Below are 24,312 nucleotides of genomic sequence, written 5' to 3' on the forward strand. Positions count from 1 at the left end.
TTGCTGGAGCTTATCTTGATTCTAGATTGATTGACAACAAATATCTACAACATCAATCAAGACTACATAGCACTACATAGTATTTACAGCACAGAAACAGGGCATTCAGCCCAACTGGTCTATGCCTGTGTTTATGCTCCAATCCAGCCTCCTCCCACCTTACTTCATCAAACCCTATCATCATATCCTTCTATTTCTTTCTCCCTCAGGAACGTAGCTAGCTTCCCCTTAAATGCATCGATGTTATTCACCTCAACTACTTCATGTAATAGCAAATTCCAAGATGAAGTTTATTCCACATTTGAAGAAAAAAACACAAAACTGATACCTATCTCTTTCTCTGGCTTATTTTACTTGATCAGTCTGTTAATATGCATTTATCTGAAGTGATTTTCCATTATTGCATGGAAACAATCTGCAGAATACATGCAAAAGTACTTTCATTAATTAAAGTTAGCTATCTTGAATATGGAATGCTAATAAGCAACTTTATCGTACTTTTCCTGGGAGACAAATATGAAAATGATTCTGGTAGGTGACTGTCAGAGAATTTGACTGAAAGGACAGAGTATGAGTGAGTATTTAAGCTAATTGAGCAGATATTCGTAGTGCAGTTGCAGTAGGTGACAATGAGCAGCCACCTGATAATTGAACAAATGCTGGTGATATTACAATAAGTTGCACTCAGACTGGAGTGCTTTATGTAACTTGAGATATTTTTGTAACTAAATTATGAGTGTCACTGAAAGCAACAAAGATAATTAGAAAGTTAGTCACAACTCCAAAGGTGCCCTTGCAGAAAGCTCCTCAGATCAATGCTTCAAGTCTACTGGATGGTAGGTAGATGCAATTGAAGCACCCTAATCATTATGTATGTAAAATTACTTAGCTGGTTGCATACAATGGAAGATTATGAGTTTGGAACATTTTGAATGCTACTGATACATAGAATTAATAGCACAGAAATGTGCCATTCGGCCCAACTGGTTTATGCTGATGTTTATGCTCCATGCAAACCTCTTCCCACCTTATTTCATCTAACCCGCTCAGCTTATCTTTCTATTCCATTCTCACTCATACATATCTAGCTTCCCTTAAATGCATCTATGCTATTTGCCTCAATTACTCCATCTGATAGCAAATTCCACATTCTAGCCACCCTCTGAGTAAGTAAACAAATTTCTCTTGAATTCCTTATTGGATTTATTAATTACTATCTTACATTTATGACCCCTAATTTTTGACTCTTCCATAAGTGGAAAAATCTTCTCTATATTTACACTACCCTATCAAATTCTTCAGAATTTTAAATACCTACATACGTTATCCCTTAGCCTTCTCTTTTCTAGAGAAAAAAAACACCTGGTCTGTTCAGTCTTTCCTGATAGTTATAATCTCTTAGTTCTGGTATCATCCTAGTAAATCTTTTTTGTATCTTCTCTGGTGCCTCTATATTCTTTTTGTAATACAGAGGCCAGGCTGTACATGATATTTTAAGTGTGGGCTAACCAAGATTCAAAATAAGTTTAACATAGTAGCTGATTTCCAATTCTGTTACTCCAGGAATGAACTAGGAAAGTGCATTGTTTGCACTTTATATAGCTTTGTTAGCCTGTGTTGCTACTTTTAATGATTGTGAATGTATACTCCAAATCAGTCTGCTCCTCTACGATATTAAGACTATTATTTTCCAAGGCATATGTGGCTTCCTTATTCTTCTTACCAAAATGTACCACCACAGACTTACCCATGTTGAAATTAATTTACTATTTACACATCCATTCTGCAAGTTTGTTAACATCTTCATGTATTTTACTGAAGTCTTCCTCAGTATTAACTACACCCCTCGGTTTGGTGTTATCCAAAAACTTTGAAACTGCACTTCATATTCCCAAATCCAAATGACCCCGTACCAATCCCTGTGAAACACCACCTCCCATCTTCTGCCAGTCTGAGTAAATACTTTAACTCCTGCCTCCCTGTTTTGTAGCCAGTTACTTGTCCTGACTCCACATGCTCTGACCTTCAACACAAGTCTACTATGCGGTACCCCTTCAAAGGCTTTTTAAAAATCCAAGTATATTACATCTACTACATTACCCTTGTCTTCTGTTACTTCTACTCTTCCTGTTAAATACGATATTTCTCCATCTGTTGTGACTTAGAATAGGTTGTATAAGTTGGGGTGCAATTTTTAAGAATTGTCTGACATCAGGATGATTTTACAATTTTATAAATTTCTGAAGGAGCTGTGTGATGAATTGGAAGGGTGGGTGCTAAGCCTGAACAAAACTTTAAAGATATTCAGCTAGGCTGTATATCCTCATCATAACCATTTTAATCCTAGCAGATATGGTTAGTGTTCCTTGTGAAGGCCAGTGGGAGAAGTTTCTATTTTCTGACTGGTCAAATTCTACACCACATTCAGAGGTCAGAACTTTTTTCAGTGTTACTGTCTGCTGTTGTGAAGAGTCTAAAGTTATTCTGGAGAATTTTTTTTTTTTACAGGTAAGGTAGGCTCCTGGGATTTTGGTGTTTGGAGTTTGATATATGCTTGGCAGATGCAATGGGAGCAGCTAAGGCATAGGTTAATTTGACAGATGGTACAGTACTTAAGTTCTTTCTCTGTCTTCATCTTGCCTCTGAGTTTAAAGACTGGATAGGGATTACAGAAATGTGATCTGTCTTTGGTGATAGGGCAACATAAACTGATGTGTTCTGGGTAAACAAGAAATTTAAAAGAATGATCTGCTGAGTCATCATTGAGCTGATGCATTATTCATGAATTTGCCTCAATACTTACTACTGGCACCCACCAACAATTAAAAATATACAGGCAGACATTATTAAGCTTTAAAGTATACGAGGATCTAGAAGTCGGAATTTTATCAGAAAACAAGAATTTGAACAACTCTTTCAAAAACAATGGCAGGGGGTGGGGGGATTGTGGTGGTGGTGGAGACTACAGGAAACAAGTTTCCTTACTGATCTCATGTGGCCTATCACTGCTGAAAACATCATCTCATTCTACCAGATACCCATGGCTGTGCATCTTACACTGTCAGAGCAAATTAAAAAGAAATAAAGATGGATGTTTTATAAAAATGTGTTGATGTGATATATTCTACGGTGTTCCAAGGCTTTCAAGTAGGGGGAGTATGTATCCAACATTCTCACATTAGTAATATTGGGAATCCAATTTAAACAGTACCAGGTATATTTAAACATCAGCTATCTTTTGTTATTATGAAGCAATTTTATTCTGAAATGAAAATTTCTCAGGCATGATATTCTCTTTTGTGAAGTTAAATTATTCTTGTCTTTTAGATGAAATGTTCAACAGAGGCCCTGTCTATCCCCTCAGATGGACGTAAAAGATCCAATGATACTATTCGAAGATGAACAGGGAAGCCCTCCCTGGTGTTCTGCCCAATATTTATCCCTCAATCAACATTACTGAAAAAATAGATTATTTGGTCATTATCTCACTGAGCTTTGTTGAATCTTGCTGTACACAAATTGGCTGCCGCATTTCCTACATCACAACAGCAACTGCACTGCAAAAAGTACTTGATTGGCTGTAAAGTGCTTTTGGATGTCCTGAGGTTGTGAAAGGCATGACATTAATGCATGCCTTTCTTCCTTTCCTGCCTTGTGTGCTTTGAAGTTGAGGGCTCAAAGGTTCACGGAGGTGTCTGGTGGAGGGCAAGGAAATAGGTCAGAACCGAGAAATTTTAGGTCCTGTCAGCTGTGAGTTTTCAAGCAGGTTTTCTTGGTGTGGAAACTAGGCCCAAATAAACAGGTCAGATGGGCTATGCCCTCTGGTTACCTGTTTGCCAAGCAGAATAATTGATTTTTTCTTATTTACCTTATCAAAAAGCTTATATTTTCAATATTTATACCAGATCTTCTGTCAACCTTCGCTGTTCTTCAACTGCGTCAAGCTGCTTACTTCAACCTAACTATGATTTTTGATCAAAGAAGATTGTTGTTACATTTGCTTAATGCTAATCTGCTTCCAGTCAAAGACAGACTCTCAATGGAGAGCAATAGGCAGATTGACTTAATCTGTAAACTGGGAAAAGACATAGCTAAAGGATCAAAGAAAAAAATAGAGAAGCAAATATCTCCCAGGGCCAAGTCATACACGTCCTATGAATGAGAACCCTCCACTCCATATAGAAAGGTAGCTTAATAGCAATGTCTTGAAACTTGTTTTTCAATCAATGTGAGCTAACCTAGTTTTGAACAAATTAATATTCCGCTATTCCGAAAAGATAATCATAAATAAAAGAAGCCAGTGGATTTCTATAGACATTATCACTGTTGGAAGTAGCCTGACCTCTCCTAGCTGTCATTCATCACAACTGGAACAGGCCAGGCTACTTCCAACAATGATGTTGTCATTCAACAAGATAGACACCAAGATCTTTGATGGTCTTGACAGTGAGAATGGCCAGACACAGAAAATAACAGAAATAAGTATACTTCAGTACATAGACCCTGACCCTAGTTGTAACCTTCAGCTAAATTAAGTTTGATGCTGAAGGGATCCCAACAGAATAATCAATGCTTAATCCTGAGATGGTTGTAAGATGTTTAAACCCAAATTATGAAGGCAAAAGAACATTTTTTAGTTTGTTGTAGCTGTACATGGAAAATTCTCTTGACACATTGCTATTCAGAAAGATGAAGGATCAAATCTGACATACCAACGCATTCATTGGTTACTTTGGGAGAATCCCAATTTTGGCTACTTACTGGGGGGATTCCAACTTGGCCCGGCTGGGGGAAATAGTGCAGTAGTGTCCTTAAAATAGCTGAGAGCTGATCTCATCTCGGCGCAACAGGCACTAACAGGGTAGTAGCAGCCTGAAAGTAGCTGTGCTGCACTTTTTGGTCCTTCCCTCTCAGATCCCGCCCACTGCCATATCCTCTGGGACCCTATCTGAATCAGGCAGGAGCCTCAGCACTATATACAAACCAGGATCCTATGATGCAATTTGAGAGAAAATTGTTTGCAGTGTGCACTGTGCACAGTTCAACCAGTTGTACTAACAGATGAACCAGAAAAGGCCCCAAAAGGTCAGTATAGAATTATTTGTGTGGGGCCAGGAGGAGCAAGTGAATAATATGAGCTATTGCCACCACAGGCTCCCCAATTTGCAATCACTGCAAACCTTTCTGCAACAGTCTCAGAGCTGACAGCTGCAGACGGATGCCTTTGCAGGGTGTGCAGTTTGCCAACAGCATGGTAATGAGGCCCAGCCTTTGAAATTGATATGACACCCCATTGCAGGAACAGCTGAGTGGTCTTTCACTGCCCGCTTGTTCCATGCCTGGAGTTAAAATCTGCTCTATTACTGTTGGATTGGATAGCAGCAATTACTTACACATAAGGCAACAAAATCATGAATGAATGAATTGCCACCAAAATTATTTATACACTGAAAACGAACTAAAATCCCACAATGAAAATAAGATACCCTTAAACCTCTCAAGGCACAAGATGGGAATAAAGAAATTTCAGACTTATTATGGCTTGCATGTATATTCCCTGCAAAGCACTGAAATTAATTTCTCTGAATCATGCTTTTCTTTAATGAAATACGAAGAATGGGATATTTAAACAAAAATATCAGAACCCAAGGTTACGACATCTTGGACCAAGACTCATTCGTTATTCTGTAGTGTGAATATGTATAAAACTGAAAATGATGAAGAATAATTGTGAACAATTTTACTTCTGTAAAACAACATGCTATTAGGCACATTAAATACACACCCTTATCAAATAAACCATGGAGTAAAACTTAAGTATCATGACTTGTGGGACACACAATAGTGCCTATTACTCAGATGTGTCTGAGGCTATATTGGAATGCAAAAAGTCTCAGCATCAGGACACTGGGATGAGAATTTAAATTTATTTGTGAAAACACCTTGTAGCTTCAAAAATTTAGGCATTTAAACCTAATTCAAAGTACTGATCTCATCATTCAAAATGCACAGACTCATCACAGAAATGTTTTTATCCTCTCCTCTCCCCAGCACACACCACCACCCTCCCAATCACCACTATCACACTGATTAGTTTTCTAGGGATGATTGAAAAAAATTCAATAGGTGAAAGTTTAAGATTAGATGCCATTTTTGTGGCTCCAGATTTGACTCCTGCCATAACTGAGAGAACTAGTGCCACCATACACACAATCATGATATTTTCCTTTTTGCCCATGACATTTTTTTTTAAATTAGAAACTAATTAAATATACAAAACTGTGATTTTTGTAAATGTACTCCAAATCAATCTAATTCAGACCACTTGGAATTCAGAATATGATTGTGTTCTTCTCATCCCTATCGGTAAAACATTCCAAATTATACTTAGAATAAACTTAAAACTTTCTCTGCTTCAAGCTTTAGTTGCCGGCATAGTTTGATTTAAAGTAACTATTACGTTATGATAAAATTTTAAGTGCTTGTTATGTAATGAAAGTCACTTTGAGCCATGTATTCTTCCTGACCTGTCAGTGTGACTGATGGCGCTACACTGGCTTAATTTATCCCAGGATGACTTGTCTGTTGCTGGTGCTTATTGCTACCCACCGGCATCTGCCTTTTGTTGTTTCTCAATCTTCTCCAGTCTTCCCAGTAAGAAGTCAATTTTGTTTTTGATTTGGGTCAGTTCCTTCTTGATTGTCTGCAGCTCATCTGATTTCACTGGGGACAGAAGAAGTGTACATTCCAAATGCATACAATTTCACCTTTGGTTAAAATAAAACAGTTCCTACAGTTTGTTGCCTCAATTTGGAAGAACAGTTCAGAAAATCTGATCACTGCTGGGTTATTATGAGATTTTCATTTCCTATCTATATGTGTAATACAAATCTACATACCACTAACACATTGGTTTTATACATCTTTTATCATAATGCAAAGCAGACTTTGTAATGACAAACATTTGGTTAAAATTTATCAGATGCAAATAACATTGTCTTGCACTTTATAACAAATGAAGCTTTCATTAATGTTACTTTAGAGCTGATTTAACTATTTACTGGTACAAATCTATACGATTTATCCAAAATAGACAAGCAAATAGGTTTATTTGAAAAAGTGAGCAAAAATACTAATGAGCAATAACTTGTTCACCATTTCAGAACTAAAATCATTGCAATTCTAGGAGTTGAATACAATGAAAAATTCTAGTCTGTTGTATAAGCTGGTAACATATTTAATTCTCTTCATTTTTGGAGGCTGAAACTCCCAGAATATAGTCAGTCAATCTACATTCAAAATATTGACACTGTTTCTTCCATGCAATTGTTCACTAATACAGGACATCAATTGCACCTATGGAGAGATATGATGCCTAGGGCATCATATAAACTTATTGCACAACATACAATAGCATGTCAGTTTATAATCATTACAATAGGCTTGACATCTGAAAAGATCTAAACTTGATGAAACATATTTACTGTCGAATTTGACATCTCTCCTTAGGTCCAAATTATTTTCAAAGATAATTGGGGTGGTGCAGCTGGAAAGAATCCTGTTATAGTCTTATTATACCATTATTTTCAACGTAAAGGAGTTAATTCTCACCAAATAGCTATTGTCTAATCAAATATTACTACCTAACGGAATCTATTTATATCTTAAATATTACATAATCTCCATAAAAGTTAAATGAGAAAAGATACTTTGTATTTCAGAATGACACAAGCAAAACACCTCATTTTTTTGCTGTACTTCACAGAAGTACAATGCTTATTTATAAGCATTGCGAATAACAAGAAAACTTAATGTGGGAATAATTAAAATAAAGTGTATCTCAGTAATTCTAATTGTCAGATGTCAAGTGCATTTACTAAGGACCAATGAAACCTTAATAGTATTAGATTACAAAATTCAAATGACGTCTTTAAGTCAAACCTTGAAACAATTTCATTGAAATGTTTCTTTCTTTGCTATATTCAGGTAGATGCAGGACGTGGTTGATGCTCATATTGTGTAATTATATTTGTGTTTCAATATGACCTTAGAGCTGAAGGACAATAACATGCTTAATGTGCTTGCATGACTGTGTGCTGTGCTGAATACAAAGATGATTTTAGCATTTAATTAACTGAGGGAAATGAAAAGGGACATTGAGGTATGTTTTCCCCTTTTCATTCTCTGTTCATTAAGATTCCTATGTTTGAGATTTATTGCCACTAATATCCTTCCATGTGAAACTTGCCAAGTTTTGTGTTGGAAGCAATTTTTCATTGCTTTGGCAGCTATGTTAACACCAGAAATGTGTGGCCAATCCTGCTTTACCTTTGATAATGCTGGCTTCACATTCATTAAGTGGTTTAACAGCTGCTTAACTGATGTTTGTGACACTCACTGATGCCAATCCAGCCATATGAACCACAGTTCTGGGGCTACCATGTCTCATTTGTACATTTAGAATCATAGGATGGTTACAACACAAAAAGAGGCCATTCAGCTCATCGTATCCATGTGGCTGTCTGCATGAGCTACTCAGCTGGTCCCACTCCTCTGCTTTTTCCTCATAGCCCTGCAAATGATTTCTCAACAGATAATTATCCAATTCCTTTTTGAAAGCCATGACTGAATCTGCCTCCACTACACTCTCGGGGAGTACATTCCAAATCCTAACCACTCTCTGCATTAAAAAGTTTTTCTCATGAGGCCTTTGGTTCTTTTGCCAATCACTAACTTTGTCTTCTGTGGTTCACGACCCTTCTGCCAATGGAAACAGTTTCTCCCATCTAATCTGTCAAGACCCCTCATGATTTTAAACAGCTCTATCAAATTTCATCGCAACCTTCTCTTCCCTAAGGAGAACCACCCCAGCTTCACCAATCTTTCGATGTAAGTGAAGTGTTTCATCCCCGGAACCATTCTCATAAATCTGTTCTGCACCCTCTCCACTGCCTTCACATGCTTCCTAAAGTGTGGTGCCCAGAATTGGACACAATACTCCAGTTGAGGTCGAACCAATGTTTCATAAAGATTCAGCATACTTTGTTACTTTTGGACTGGATGCCTCTATTTATAAAGCCGGTATGCCTTAGGAACATTTTCTCAACCTGCCCTACCATCGTCAATGATTTGTGTGCATGTATCTCCAGGTTTCTCTGTTCCTGACACCCCTTTTCAATTTATTTAGATTTATTTAGAGAGATACAGCACTGAAACAGGCCCTTCGGCCCACCGAGTCTGTGCTGACCATCAACCACCCATTTATACTAATCCTACATTAATCCCATATTCCCTACCACATCCCCACTTTCCCTCAATTCTCCTACCTACACTAGGGGCAATTTACAATGACCAATTTACCTATCAACCTGCAAGTCTTTGGCTGTGGGAGGAAACCGGAGCACCCGGCGGAAACCCACGCGGTCACAGGGAGAACTTGCAAACTCCGCACAGGCAGTACCCAGAATTGAACCCGGGTCGCTGGATCTGTGAGGCTGCGGTGCTAACCACTGCGCCACTGTGCCGCCCTTTGTACCCTTTTAAAAAAAATATTGCCTTTCCTCGTTCTGGTCCTGGTTAAGTGCAGCTTTCTTTTCTAATATCTCCTCTTTATCAATTTATAGCCCATCCAGCATCTCAATGACCTTCCTTGGTAAATACAGATGCAAAGTACTCATTCACCACTACTTTCTGTTTCCTTTCACTTAACCAACTTCATATCCATGCCTATACTGTCCCTTTATTCCAAGGGCTTTAACATTGCTGACAAGTCTATTTTGTGGTACTTTATCAAATGCTTTTTAGATGCCCATGTACACCACATCAACTGCATTACCTCCATCAACTACCTCTGTTACCTCATCAAAAAACTCAATCAAAACACTTTAACATGATTTGCCCTTAACAAATCAGTGTTGGCTTTCCTTAATTAATCCACATTTGTCCAAGTTACTGTTAATGTGCCCCCAATTATCATTTCTAAAAGCTTTCCCACCAACGAGGTTAAACTGGGAAAGCTCATTTCAAGAATGAAGCTCCATCACAATTTGTGGACGCAGTGATGAAAGGGGAAGAGGCTTTTTTGGACTAGCAGAAATCAATATCACAAGGCTAGATGTCAGCATACCTGGCATGAAGCTACAAACAGGGCAAACACTGTGCTGTCAGCCCCATGGGCTTGGGAAAATGTACCTATTATTGTCTCGTAAAATTTATTGCAATATCAATGACCAAGTTTGTTAGTAGATGTAAATTCATTCATGTAACCAATGACATGACATGTCATGCCTAACAATAATTTTTCAGTACGTATAAAGAAAGCAACGCAAAATTACTTTGCAAATGTTAATGCACAGATACAGCATATGTTGCAGTACAAACTGCAATAATGTTAATTTTTTGGAGTTATGAAATTAAAACTGATGAAGCATCTTGGGTTTTTCTTAATTTAGCAGTTGATCTTAACTTTCTTGGTAATGAGAGTTCAACACTGAAGAAGTACACATTTCATAGGTATTCATAATGTGGGTGTAAGGACCTTAGTAAATAGGAGGAGGAACTGCCCGTGTATCAGTGAGTGGAGGGATTATTCAAGTGCTCGGTAATTTACTGCCTCACAGCTTTGGCAACTGGTGGGATTGGTGGCCATTGCTCATTATCGGCATCCTGATCGTCCTGTTGATTTTCCTGCTCCTGCACTTCTTCCTCCCCAAGTGTCGCTAAGGCTTAAGCCCCTTTTGCACAGCAAAAATTATGGAGACAATGGTGAATTTGAAGAGTCTATCAGTATTGTAGAATGCTTCTAGAACTGTCTGCTTCAGAAGACTGATGGTCTGCTCTTGAGAGCTCTTGTAGAGGCACGGCTCTGACTGTAGTGCTCCTCAACGTCTGTGCCCAGGTTCCTGACAAGAGTCGTGAGTTATGTAATCAGAGAATATTCCCTGTCCCAAAGCAGCCAGCCTTGATTGATGACTTTGATGGAATAAAAGCGATATCAAGGATTCGAACAGAATAAAGGTAACATGAATACCAGGAATCTGGGCATTGACCTTTGTAATGTGTTGTCTGCCATTGCAAGTGAGCAGGACATCCAGTGAGTGAAATCCTTTCCTGTTGATGTAGATCCCTGGGTCTTCATGTGGAGTACACAAGGCATCATGCCTGCTGTCTATAATGCCTTGCACTTGTGGGTGTCTGCTAGCACTCTCTGTGTATATAAGATCATAGGAAATAGGAGCAGGAATAGGCCTTTCAGCCTGCCTAGCCTGCTCCGCCATTCAAACAGATCATGGCTGATTATCTACTTATACGCCATTTTTCTCCATTATCTTCATATCCCTTGATGTCATTAGCATCTAGAAATCTATCAATTTCTATCTTGACCAAGCTCAATGATTGAGCCCCCACAGCCCTCTGTGGTGGAGAATTCCACAGATTCACCACCCTCTGAGTAAAGAAATTCCTTCTCATCTCAGTCTTAAAGGGCCTGCCCCTTATTCTGAGACTGTGTCCCCTGGTTCTAGACTCACCAACCAGAGGAAACATCCTATCAACATTTACCCTGTCACTCCCTGTAAGAATTTTGTAAGTTTCAATTAGATCACCTCTCATTTGTCAAAACTCGAGAGAATACAGGTCTAGTTTCTACAATATCTCCTCACAAGTCAGTCCCGCCATCCCAGGGATTAGTCTGGTGAACCTCCATTGCACTCGCTCTATGGCAAGCACATCCTTCCTTAGATGAGGAGACCAAAATTATACACAATACTCCAAGTGCAGTCTCACCAAGGCTTTATACAACTGCAGCAAGACATCTTTACTCCTGTACTCAAATCCCCTTGCAATGAAGGTCAACATACCAATGGCCTTCCTAATTGCTTGCTGAACCTGATACTAGCTTTTAGTAACTCATGAACAAGGACACCTAGGTCCCTTTGGATATCAACACTTCTCAACCTCTCACCATTTAAGAAATACTCTGTCTTTGTGTTTTATCTACTAAAGTGGATCACTTTATACTTAATCACATTATATTCCATCTGCCATGTTCTTGCCCATTCGCTTAGCCTGTCCAAATCCCTTGAAGCCTCCTTGCATCCTCCTCACAACTTACATTCCCGCCTAGTTTTGTGTCATCAGCAAATTTGGAAATATTACATTTGGTCTCCACATCCAAGTCATTTATATAGATTGAAAAGCTAGGACCCAAGCAATGATCCTTGCAGTACCCTACTAGTAATAGCCTGCCATCCCGAGACTGACCCATTTATTCCTATTCCCTGCTTTCTATCTGTTAACTAATTCTCAATCCATAGCAGTATATTACCCCAAATCCCATGTACTCTAATTTTGTTTACTAACCTTTTGTGTGAGACCTTATCAAAAGCCTTCAGGAAATTCAAATACACCACATCCACTGGTTCTCCTTTCTCTATACTACAAGTGGGGGAAATGGTGGCACAGTGGTAATGTCAATGAATTAGAAATTCTGAGGCCTGGACTAATGTCCTGGGGACATGGGTTCAAATTCCACCATGGCAGGTGGTGAAATTTAAATTCAATGAATTAATGTTTTAAAAAATCTGGAATTGAAAGCTAGTCTCAATAATGGTGCCATGAAACTATCATCGATTGTCATAAATATACATCTGGCTCACTAATATCCTTTAGGGGAGGAAATCTGCCATCCTTCCCTGGTCTGGCCTACATGCAACTCCAGACCCACAGCAACGTGGTTGACTCGGAAATGGCCCAGCAAGCCACTCAGTATGCAAGGGCAATTAGGGATGGGCAGCAAATTCTGGCCTTGCCAACAATGCCCACATCCCATGAAAGAAACATGTCAAACATGATTTCCCTTTCATAAATCTATGTTGACTCTTCCCAATCATACCATTATTTTCCAAGTGTCCAGAGTTATCTCATCCTTTATAACACATTCTAACATTTTCCCTACTATTGACATCAAGCTAACAGATCTGTAGTTCCCCATTTTCTCTTTCACTCCCTTCTTAAATAGTGGGGTTACATTTGCTACTTTCCAGTCTGGAGGAACACTTCCAGAATCTATAGAATTTTGAATGATAACCTAGAATACTCTGGGATGTAGCTCATCTTGTCAAGGGGATTTATCAACTTTCAATCCAATTAATTTTTTTGAGTACTACCTCTTTATTGATACTAATTTTTTTCAGTTCCTCATTTCTCCAAGTCCCTTGGTTCCCTCGTATTTCTGGGAGATTTTCTATGTGTTCCTCCGTGAAGACAGAGACAAAGTAATTGTTTAATCTCTCTCTGCCATTTCCTTATTCTCCAGCACAAACGCTTCTGTCTCCACCTTGCTAATCTTTTTCTTTTCTCATACATAAAGAAGCTTTTACAGGCCGCATTTATGTTTCTAGCTAGCTTACATGCATATTCTCTTTTCCCTTTCTTTATCAGTTTCTTTATCCTCTGTTGGATTCTAAATTGCTCTCAATCCTTGGGCTTACCACTTTTTCTGGTCACCTTATAATCCACGCCCTTTGACCAAATGCAATCTTTAACTTCTTTTGTGAGCCACAGTTGAATCACCTTTCCTGATGCATTTTTGTGTCTCAGAGGAATATATAATTGTTGTAAACCATGTAATACTTCTTTAAATACTAGCCATTGCCTGTCTACCCTCAAACCTTTTCATCTATGTTCCCAATCCAACATTGCCAACTTGCCCTTCATAGTTTCCTTTGTTCAGATTTAAGACCTAGGTCATAGAGAGATACAACACCTTCGGCCCACCGAGTCTGTGTCAACCAACAACCACCCATTTTATACTAATCCTACATTAATCCCATATTCCCTACCACCTTCCCTTAATTTTCCTACCACCTACCTACACTAGGGGCAATTTGCCATGGCCAATTTGCCTATCAATCTGCAAGTCTTTGGCTGTGGGAGGAAACCAGAGCACCCGGTGGAAACCCACGCGGTCACAAGGAGAACATGCAAACTCCGCACAGGCAGTACCCAGAATTGAACTCAGGTTGCTGGAGCTGTGAGGCTGCGGTGCTAACCACTGCACCACTGTGCCGCCCTAGTTTCAGAATGAACTATATCTCTTTCAAACTTAATGTATAATTCTATCATATTGTGGTCACTATTTCCTAATGGCTCCTTTACAGCATGATTATTAATTCGCCCTTTCACATTACATAGTACTAAATCTAAAATAGCCCAATCCCTAGCTGCTTCTTCAACTTACTGCTCCAGAAACCCATCTCGTATGCACTCCAGGAAATCATCCTCCACAGCATTAGCACTAATTAGGCTTACCCAAACTATATGTAAATTGAAGTCATCTATTATTACTGTATTGCCCATGCTACATGCAGCACTAATTTCCTGATTTACACCATGCCCAACATTACCATTACTGTTTGGTGGCCTATAAACAACTCCCACCAATGTTTGCTGCCCCTTGCTGTTGCTTAGCTCCACCCAAACTGATTCTTAGCTCCTTTGATCTAAGATCCTCTCTCACGAAGGTACAGATTATTAACAGCGCTACCCCACCTCCACTCCCCCTCCTACTATCCTTCCTAAATGACAAATATCCCTGAAGATACAGTTCCCAGTCCTGGTCACCCTGTAACCACATCTCTGTAATGGAAATTAAATCATACCCATTTACCTCTTTTTTTGTTTTAATTCATTCATGGGGTTTGGGTGTCGCTAGCTAGGACAGCATTTATTGCCTATCCCTAATTGCCCTGGAGATGGTGGTGGTGAGCTTCCTTCTTGAACTGCTGCAGCCCGTATTGGTTAGGTACACCCACAGTGCCTTTAGGAAGGGAGTTCCAGGATTTTGATCCAGCGACAGTGAAGGAATGGCAATATAGTTCCAAGTCAGGATGGTGTGTGACTTGGAGGGGAACTTGCAGGTGGTGGTGCTCCCATGCATCTACTGCTCTTGTCCTCCTAGGTGGTGAAGCTCATGGGCTTGGAAGGTGCTGTCTATGGAGGCATGGTGAATTGCTGCAGTGTATCTTGTACTGCTGCCACTGTTTGCCATGGCTATAGAATAAATGCAATTAATTCAACCATCTGTAACTTGCACAATTTATTCAGGCTTTGGGTGGAGACTACAACTAATTTCCTACTCCCTTCCTAGATCAGAAGTACTTAAGCTAACAGTCTAAAAATTTTACTTTAAAATCCTTTGTCTCTGCAATGGTTTCAATTTCTATCTCAGTGAAGATGCTTCAATATAAGTTTAGCTTTAAATCAGCAATCTAAAAAGGTGAAAGGCAAATTTAGCACTGATGTGGAAAAGCTGTTCTTCACTCAATGGATGGTTGGAATGTACTGCGAGGAAGGAGACACATTGGAGACAGTTGAATGCCATTGAATATTCTATTTGAATGAATGAGCTAGTGATTTAACCCTTACAGTACTGTGCATATAGCGTCAGAGAGAGATACAGCATCGAAACAGGCCCTTTGGCCCACCGAGTCTGCGCCAACCATCAACCACCTATTTATACTGATCTTACATTAAATCCCTTTTTCCCTCTCACATCCCCACCTTCCCTCAATTCTCCTACCACCTACGTACACTAGAGGCAATTTTTTTTTACAATGGCCAATTTACCTATCAACCCGCAAGTCTTTGGCATGTGGGAGTAAACCGGAGCACCCGGAGGAAACCCAGGCAGTCACAGGGAGAACTTGCAAACTCCGCACAGGCAGTACCCAGAACCGAACCTGGGTTGCTGGAGCTGTGAGGCTGTGGTGCTAGCCACTGCACCACTGTGCTGCCCTTTATATTACTTTGTAACTATGTAACATATGTTACTTTGTCCAAGGATACTTAGTTGCAGCAGCTGTCTTTCCTACTTTGACATGCCTGATCTGATTGCCTCAAAGACATAACCACGGCAAGCTTTAGAGCTCTGGCACCAGATTGGTGAATAAAATGAAATTGGTTTTCTGCCATTAAAAGGTCAATATTTCCAATATGAACCGATCTCCAAAATAGAAAGTGTAAGCCATAGGAAATACAAAATAAGGCAAGTACTTTTAAGCCTGCAAAATAAGAATGAATACCTGGAACATCGAATATTAGTTAAAATAAGCCAAAAGTGAACCTGACATAAGAATACTAGAGGATTGGACAAGTGAGAAACTTGGGACAAAGGGGAGATAAGACAAACAAAAAAAAAAGTATTGCTCTTTATTTTGTGAGTAATATTAATATAGTATTGTAACGTTTATGCTAAGATTTTATTAATTTTATTCTGCAATATTAGTATTTGTTATCACAATATGCAATTTGAAAATATTGAAAATGGCCACCAAAGAAGACTGAAATTCCATTTTAAGCTGATGTAACAGCCTAAGGATTAAAACAACCCTTTTCTCATTACAATAACTCAAATTGAAATATCATTGATATAGTAATGAACTCAACCTACATTTTCTTGTATTATCATATTTTATACAGCACAGAATTAAATAGAATAACTGACAGCAGCCTATTGAATACAGAATTTACTGGAGTCAGCAGTGGATCTTTCACAATTTAAATCACAGATTTTTACAGCTTGGAGGGAGGTCATTAGGCCCATGATGCCTATGCCAGCTCGCTGAAAGGAGTATCTACTTGGCCCCATATTCCTGCCAGTAGAGTAAGTATTGCAGGAGCTCTGACTGGTATGTAATGAACGCTTCTCGAGTGTTGTTGGAGCTGCACCCATCCAGGTAAGTGGAGAGTATTCCATCACACTCCTGACTTGTGCCCTGTAGAGGGTGAACAGGCTTTGGGGACTGGAGGTGAGTTATTCGCTGCAGAATTCCCAGCCTCTGTCTCCCTCAATCACAGCCATCTGAGTTCCACATATAATATGCTGACCCATAGCCTTTTAGTTTTTTATTTCAAATTTTCCTAAGCCTAGTGTGTTTGTCAGTTATCTGCCTGACTCTTTTGATAGCAAGTCCCCTTTATATCATTAAAAACATAAAAACACTTTTGATTCACCTCCATTTCATGTTTTTTTTCATGATTAAAATGTAGGTTTTAACACAATTGAACAGGTAAATTATCAATTTTGTTTTCAATTATTACTGCCTCTATTCATGAACATCAGCTCCTCCGAGGTTGAGATTTCATGAAATGCAATGGTCAGCTTACTATATTCATTGTACAGATATTCTGTATTTTTATTAGTCCTTGGGACGTGAGCATCACTGGCAAAGCCAGAATTTATTGCCCATCCTTAATTGCCCTTGAGAAGATGATGGTGAGCTGCCTTCTTGAATCACTGCAGTCCATGTTGGGTAGGTATACCCACAGTGCCGATAGGAAGGGAGTTCCAGGATTTTGACCCAGCAACAGTGAAGGAATGGCGATATTGTTCCAAGTCAGGATGGTGTGAGGCTTGGAGGGAAACTTGGTGGTATTCTCTCCGTCTGCTGCCCTCATTTTCTAGGTGGTAGAGGTCGCAGGTTTGGAAGATGCAGATGAAGGAGCCTTGGCGAGTTGCTGCAGTGCTCAAGTAGACTGCTTTGTCCTGGACGGTGTCGAGCTTCTTGAACGTTGTTGGAGCTGCACTCATCCAGGCAAGTGGAAAGTATTCCATCACACTCCTGACTTGTGCCTTGTTGATGGTGGACAGGCATTGGGGAGACTGGAGCAGAGTTATTTGCAGCAGAATTCCCAGCCTCTGAGCTACACTTGTAGCCACAGTATTTATATGGTTGGTCCAGTGCAATTTCTGGTCAATGGTAACTTTCAGGACATTGATCTTGGGGGTTTCAGTGATGGTAATGCCATTGAATGTCAAGGGAAGATGGTTAGATTCCCTCCTGTTGCAGATGCTCATTGCCTGGCACTAATGTGGTGCGAATGTTACTTGCCACTTATCAGCCCAAGCCTGAATGTTGTTCAGGTCTTACTGTACACTGGCATGGACTGCTTCAGAATCTGAGGAGTCTCGAATGCTAATGAACACTACGCAATCATCAGTGAACATCCCCATTCTGACCTTATATTGGAAGGTCATTGATGAAACAGCTGAAGATGGTTGGGCCTCGGACACTGCCCTGAGGAAGTCCTGCAGTGATGTCCTCCAATAATCACAAACATCTTCTTTTGTGCTAGGTATGACTCCAACCACAGAGTGTTTTCCCCCTAATTTTGCTAGGGCTCCTTGATGCCACACTCGGTCAAATGCTGCCTTAATGTCAAGGGCAGTCACTCGCACCTTGCCTCTGGAATTCAGCTCTTTTGCCCAAGTTTGGACCAAGGCTGTAATAAGGTCTGGAGCTGAGTGGCCCTGGCAGAACCCAAACTGAACATCGGTGAGCAGGTTATAGCTGAGTAAGTGCTGCTTGATAGCACTGTTGATGCCACCTTCCAGATGATTGAGAGTAGACTGATGGGGCTGTAATTGTCCAGATTGGATTTGTCCCATTTGTTGTGGACAGGACATACCTGGGCAATTTTCCACAATTGTCACTTTGATGCCAATGTTGTAACTATACTGGAACAGCTAGCTTTGGAGAACATGTCTTCAGATCAAATATAGTTAATACCTGGAGGCAATGAATAAACATTCCACTAATTCAGTATGCTTGGAAGAGCCTTTCACAATGGTACTTGAATAGTTTCAAATGTGGGAGACTGATGTCCATGCACGGGCTGCCCACTTTTACACAACTAAAACCAACTAACCCCCTTATCCTGAAATCAGCATAATGGGCCTACAAAAATCAGGACCTAAGGGGAGTTGGCTGTATCAGTGTAAATGCTGGAAGCGGGTGCATGGACACCACTCAATCTGAATTAAGCAAGCACGTAACTGTGCCTTTAGTCACAGAGATTTAAAAAATGTTCAGCAGTCATTTTAACAATTTTGGTTAATGAATTGGGTTAAAATAGGAAGGAAAAAATAGATACTTCCAACAGGTCTTCACATATATTCTTGCAATGTTTACATGTTTTACATCACTACCTTGCAGAAAAATGGGCAAATGTCAATGAATGTACAAAACTGATGCCAGTGTTGAAGAGACACTGGCCTTCAAACCACTGGGAATCTGCTCTAGCAGTCTCAGTGCAGCAGACCAGAACCCCTGTCCACACACAACAGACGCTGACTCCACCTCAAATTTCAGGGGTGGCTACATCAGCAGTGCCTACCCTGAACTATCAGCTGCAATATCAGACTGGCACTGGCGAGGAGGCCTGGTGATAGCCGAAAAAACTCCTTTGTTTTACATCTTCTGCTTCAAATGGAACAAATGGGTATCTTGGGTTAGGCAATTAATCCCCACGTGGGATTTCACTAGTAAGTGTCTGGGGCCTCAAGGTCCGAGTGGGAAACCTAGCACGAGTCCTGTCGAGGACCGCATACAGCAAGAAAGGCAGGTAAACCAGTAACTTCCCCAGCCAAGCCCGTGACATAGGGAAGCAGGCAGAATATCTGACCACGGCCTCCTACCAAGTGAATGGAAATGAGAATTTCCATCTTTCTTCGGCAATGAAGGACAACAGGCAGAAGAGCTATGTATCTATCAGCATCACTGCAATGTGCGTGCAATACAACAATGCAGAAATAAACTGTAGAGAATTGATCTGAATTCTGGTAAACTTGCTAACTTCAGACTTCACTACGTTACACTTCAACTGAAGAGATCGCTTTTTAATTTCTGACTGTTCTATTTATAACCACCCTTATTAAAATTATTTCAAATGGTTCTTGGGGAGATTCATGAATTTCAATTGAGTTTTATACTTAAGGATTTTCTGTGCACTGATTGTACACTTGAGGCAAAGGATGACATCAATTTTTGTAAACTAAAATTATGAAAACTTTTGTTCACCAACAGTAATAGATGCATCTCATTACCGTAGGTTACACAGGAAGCGTATGCAATCAGTAATTTCCATTTACTACAAAACCATGCATCCTCTGTCTGCTTGATTGCTTACAAGGAAACACTGGCGGACATGCCCGAGAATGATCTCCTTCCCACCCACCCCTTCCTCTTTTTACACCTATGTCGTGAAGCATAAGGGGACAATATTAAAAAAAGAGAAAAATATATTTTTAAACTGGAATTCAGGCATGAAAAAAATTAATATATCCTGTCTCTATTTCAAAACCATAAGTTAGAACTACAGATTCCAAATTCCTACAACATGACAGCTCAACTCCAACATTCTGTTCCCTTTTTGTTTCTGTACACATGTTGAATCACAGAGATTAAAATCTTATCCTAACTGTATGTCAGTGTTCCAGCCCCTCCTGTTTGAAATGAAATGTCGATTGATTTCTGCACCTGCAGCAAAATGTTAATGAACTGCATCGGCACTAAAGCACCTCAGCTTCAGTAGCTGCTGGACGATTTCTCATTCCATCTCCCCTTAGTACAATAGCAACCTCTGAGATCATAGGTTCAAATACACCTGGTTATTAATCACTGAATCTAGCTTGAACAACTGAAGACTTACTGTCTCTCCTTTTCGCTAATATAATCCATCTATGGCCCTGTAACCCAAGGGTTTTTGCAAGCTTCCATTTTTCTAAGAGCTTCCATTTTAGGAAAAATGCTTCCATCTTAGAATAAGAATTTCTATATAAACTTTGTAATTTAACTAGGCACCTAAACATTGAAACCATAGCTCAGATATTTACTGGGGCTGGCTTTCCAAGCAGAGGGGGAGGAGTTATGGCTGGGTTTCCCCAAACAGCTTAGAGTTTTAACTACAGGGTGTGCATGTTTTTAACTCCCTGGAGGGAGAGATGGGGGTTTCGCAAAGAGATTGGAGGGGAGTTGGATCAGAGGGCAAGATGAGAGGGGGGGCGGCAGGTTGGGGAAAGATCAGAGGGAGAGATGGGGAGGTTAGGGTGAAATTGAAGGAAAAGATGGGGTTTGGGGTGAAATTGGAGGGCAAAATGGGGGTTGAGGGTGGGTCGGTGATCATGTAGAGGTGGTTGGTGAAGGATCATGGAGATGAGGTGATGCTTACAGATTAGCGTATTAGGTTTAGAGGATGATCTCCTGCTCTTCCTGGCCCATAAGCAGTGCTATAAAGCCACTTTCCTAATGAATGCAGCCTCCCTTTACCTGTCAGGCTTCCTGAGGCCCAAAAGACTGTGGTTCAAAATAGAAATGCTGTGCAACTGGAGGCATGCAGCCTCCTTGAAAAGTTTCAACAACCAACCCACCCCCTAGGAAAGGATTGGTTGCTCTCCCCTCGTCCAGTCTCCATTAAAATCTGAAGTGGCCTGGTTTGTGGTGGGTTGTGTTCCTGTTTCACATTTTTAATATTTTAATCTCCTACCCAACTCTAACTCACCCATTTTTGGGGGTTAAAGTTACACCCCTGTCTAGTCAAGCCTGTCCTTGGAGCATTTTGAGAGGAAGTATTCATTCATTTTGGTTATCTTATATTTTATAGGATAGTTTTAGGGAAGCCTCAGAGTGGAACTACTCTGTTAAGTGAGAAATCATGACAAATGCCATCAACCCGATGATGGAACATTGAAGAACAATCTCCTTGTCTTCAGAGTAACAACCCAAGCCAGGAAAAGCCCTCTTTAGGTACAAGCAACATGCCAGATAGTTCCTGGAACAAGGATCAGCCATCTCAACTGTTGCCTTTCCTAGGCGAAGCGTGAGTACCTCACAAACATGTTGAAGATGCATAACAATGTCACCCTCACGCTCCAAGAAACCCATGTCTCTAATGACCAACAGGCCAACTGCTACCGTATCCATGGACACAACCTCATGACTAGCTACTATCATCCAAAAAAATTGCCTAGTCATAAATGTGAAGAATACCATCATGAATTTTGATCTCTTCCCCCACAGCTGAAGAACTCACCTACACCAGTACCATTGAAATACGGGAGCTGCACATTATCAACGTGCACAAAGTCAATAATTCAAAATGGCTGAAGCCAGTGCTCTCAAGTGCACTAATCTCAGCCCTATACTTTGGTGACTTTAACCAGACTAGGTGGCGCTATGAAACAAATGAAGCCGCTAGCAAAGACCACATGGACTTGATGCTCATGAAGGATTTTGCAATTGGTCTTTGATCCTAAACAGTGAGCAACTTTCCACTCTGCTCACTGGCAATACAACTGCAATCTGGATCTCACCATTGTTTCCAAAAATCAAAGTGGGAACACGCTTCACAGATCCCACAAGAGTACTCCCCAACTTCTCCAACAGCCGACATTGGCCCATCATACCCACATTAGCATCAAGATCCCCGTCATTCTGCTGACACAAATGCCCCAGTGGAACCTGGCCAAAGCTGTCTTGGACTGCTGTACGGAAGACATTGAAAAGAGGTGATCTGAAACCTCGTGACAACGGATTCATTGGTTCGTTGGCCTCCCTGCCGTTGTCACCAAGAAAAACATCCCTTGTGGCTTCTGGGGAAGAAAATGTCCCCTACTGGACAAAAGAGAGCCAGGACCCATGGCAGCAGTACAACCAGTCAGGCAGCTCAACTTTTGCGAAGGCCCCGATAAAGTCTTTAGCCACAGCCAGATGCGAGTGGTGGATTGAGTGTGTTGAAGATCTGAACTTCACACACTCTAGTTGCTGTGCCTGTGCCCGACTACAACGTCTCGGAGCCACTAATCCGACAGAATATCAGACGTCAAAAGTCAAGAGCAATTCTACAGCCTCCAAACTGTAGGACCGCACCAAAGGACCGCTTGACAAGTAGGAGATCCATCGTCAACTACACCAGACCCCACAGCCATTGGCACAGATGAGATGAAGGAGGGTTTGGTTGCAAAGAAGAAAAGGCAGGTGGCTGATTGAGATGGTATCCCTCTGGAATTTCTTCATCAACCAGGCCCCAAGGAACTCCCAGGGCTGCTAAAACTGTACATCAACATCATGGAATCCCAATGTATCCCAAAAGCATGCCAGAAGGCATTTTTCATTGCCACACTCAAACTGGGGAAGCTGATTACCCTGGACGCTGTAGGCCAATATCACCCTGTCTACAACCTATAAACCCCTGGAACATATCCAACAGAGAATCAGCGCTCTCCTCTAGAGAGTGATCCCTGAAGAGCAAGCAGGATTCCGGTCTAATTGCAGATACTACGACCAGGTTTTGTCCCTTGCAATGCACATTGAGGTTGGATTACAGATGAAATCCAAGACCACACAGCATTTCTAGCCCTGCCAATGACCTACGATGCCATCTGGATTTAAAAAAACTATTGCTGAAGCTCACAATGATCATCTCCTGCCTCAAAACACTATGCCTGCTATGGATGATACTGGCTATGTGTTCATTTGAGTGACAAAGTCAGTTTGCCCTGATTCCTCAACTACGGACTGCCACAAGGTTCAGTACTTACGCCAACACTTGTTGTCAACGAAGTTGCACAAATTTGCATTTGTGGATGGCTTTTCCCTGGCAATGCGAGTAGGCACCTTCAACAACAGAGACCATTTTGAATGGGGACCTAAACACAGTGGAAGAACATTTCTGGAAACCTAACCCTCACAAAACAGTCACTCCATTCCATCTTGATAACATGGGTGCGGAGTGTACCCTGAAAGTGACTTTCTGCAACAATACTGTACAACATGACCTTCAATCATAAGGTCAGAAGTGGGGATGTTCGCTGATGATTGCACAATGTTCAGCACCATTCGTGACTCCTCAGATACTGAAGCAGTCAGTGTAGAAATGCAGCAAGACCTGGACAATATCCAGGCTTGGGCTGATAAGTGGCAAGTAACATTCGCGCCACACAAGTGTCAGGCAATGACCTTCTCCAACAAGAGAGAATCTAACCATCTCCCCTTGACATTCAACGGCATTACCATCGCTGAATCCCCCACTATCAACATCCTAGGGGCTACCATTGACCAGAAACTGAACTGGACTAGCCATATAAATACCGTGGCTACAAGAGCAGGTCAGAGGCTAGGAATCCTGAGGCGAGTAACTCACCTCCTGACTCCCCAAAGCCTGTCCACCATCTACAAGGCGCAAGTCAGGAGTGTGATGAAATACTCTCCACTTGCCTGAATGGGTGCAGCTCCCACAACACTCAAGAAGCTCGACACCATCCAAGACAAAGCAGCCAGCTTGATTGGCACCCATCTACAAACATTCACTCCCTCCAGCACCGACGCACAGTAGCAGCAGTGTGTACCATCTACAAGATGCACTGCAGCAATGCACCAAGGCTCCTTCGACAGCACCTTCCCAACCTGCGACCTCTACCAACTAGAAGGACAAGGGCAGCAAATACATGGGAACACCACCACCTGCAAGTTCCCC

At 40.8% G+C, this 24,312-nt stretch overlaps 1 protein-coding gene across 1 annotated transcript in view; it reads right to left on the reverse strand.

Moving 5' to 3' along the window:
- The window catches only part of LOC137369926 (RNA-binding Raly-like protein), a 600,853-nt gene that overhangs the window by 119,397 nt on the left and 457,144 nt on the right, over positions 1-24,312 (reverse strand). The window contains exon 5 of the mRNA XM_068031670.1: positions 6,610-6,723. Coding sequence (XP_067887771.1) covers positions 6,610-6,723 — 114 coding nt within the window. The remainder of the gene's footprint in view (positions 1-6,609; positions 6,724-24,312) is intronic.

The sequence above is a fragment of the Heterodontus francisci genome, chromosome 5 (assembly GCF_036365525.1).
Source record: "Heterodontus francisci isolate sHetFra1 chromosome 5, sHetFra1.hap1, whole genome shotgun sequence".
NCBI classification, from domain to species: Eukaryota; Metazoa; Chordata; class Chondrichthyes; order Heterodontiformes; family Heterodontidae; genus Heterodontus; species Heterodontus francisci.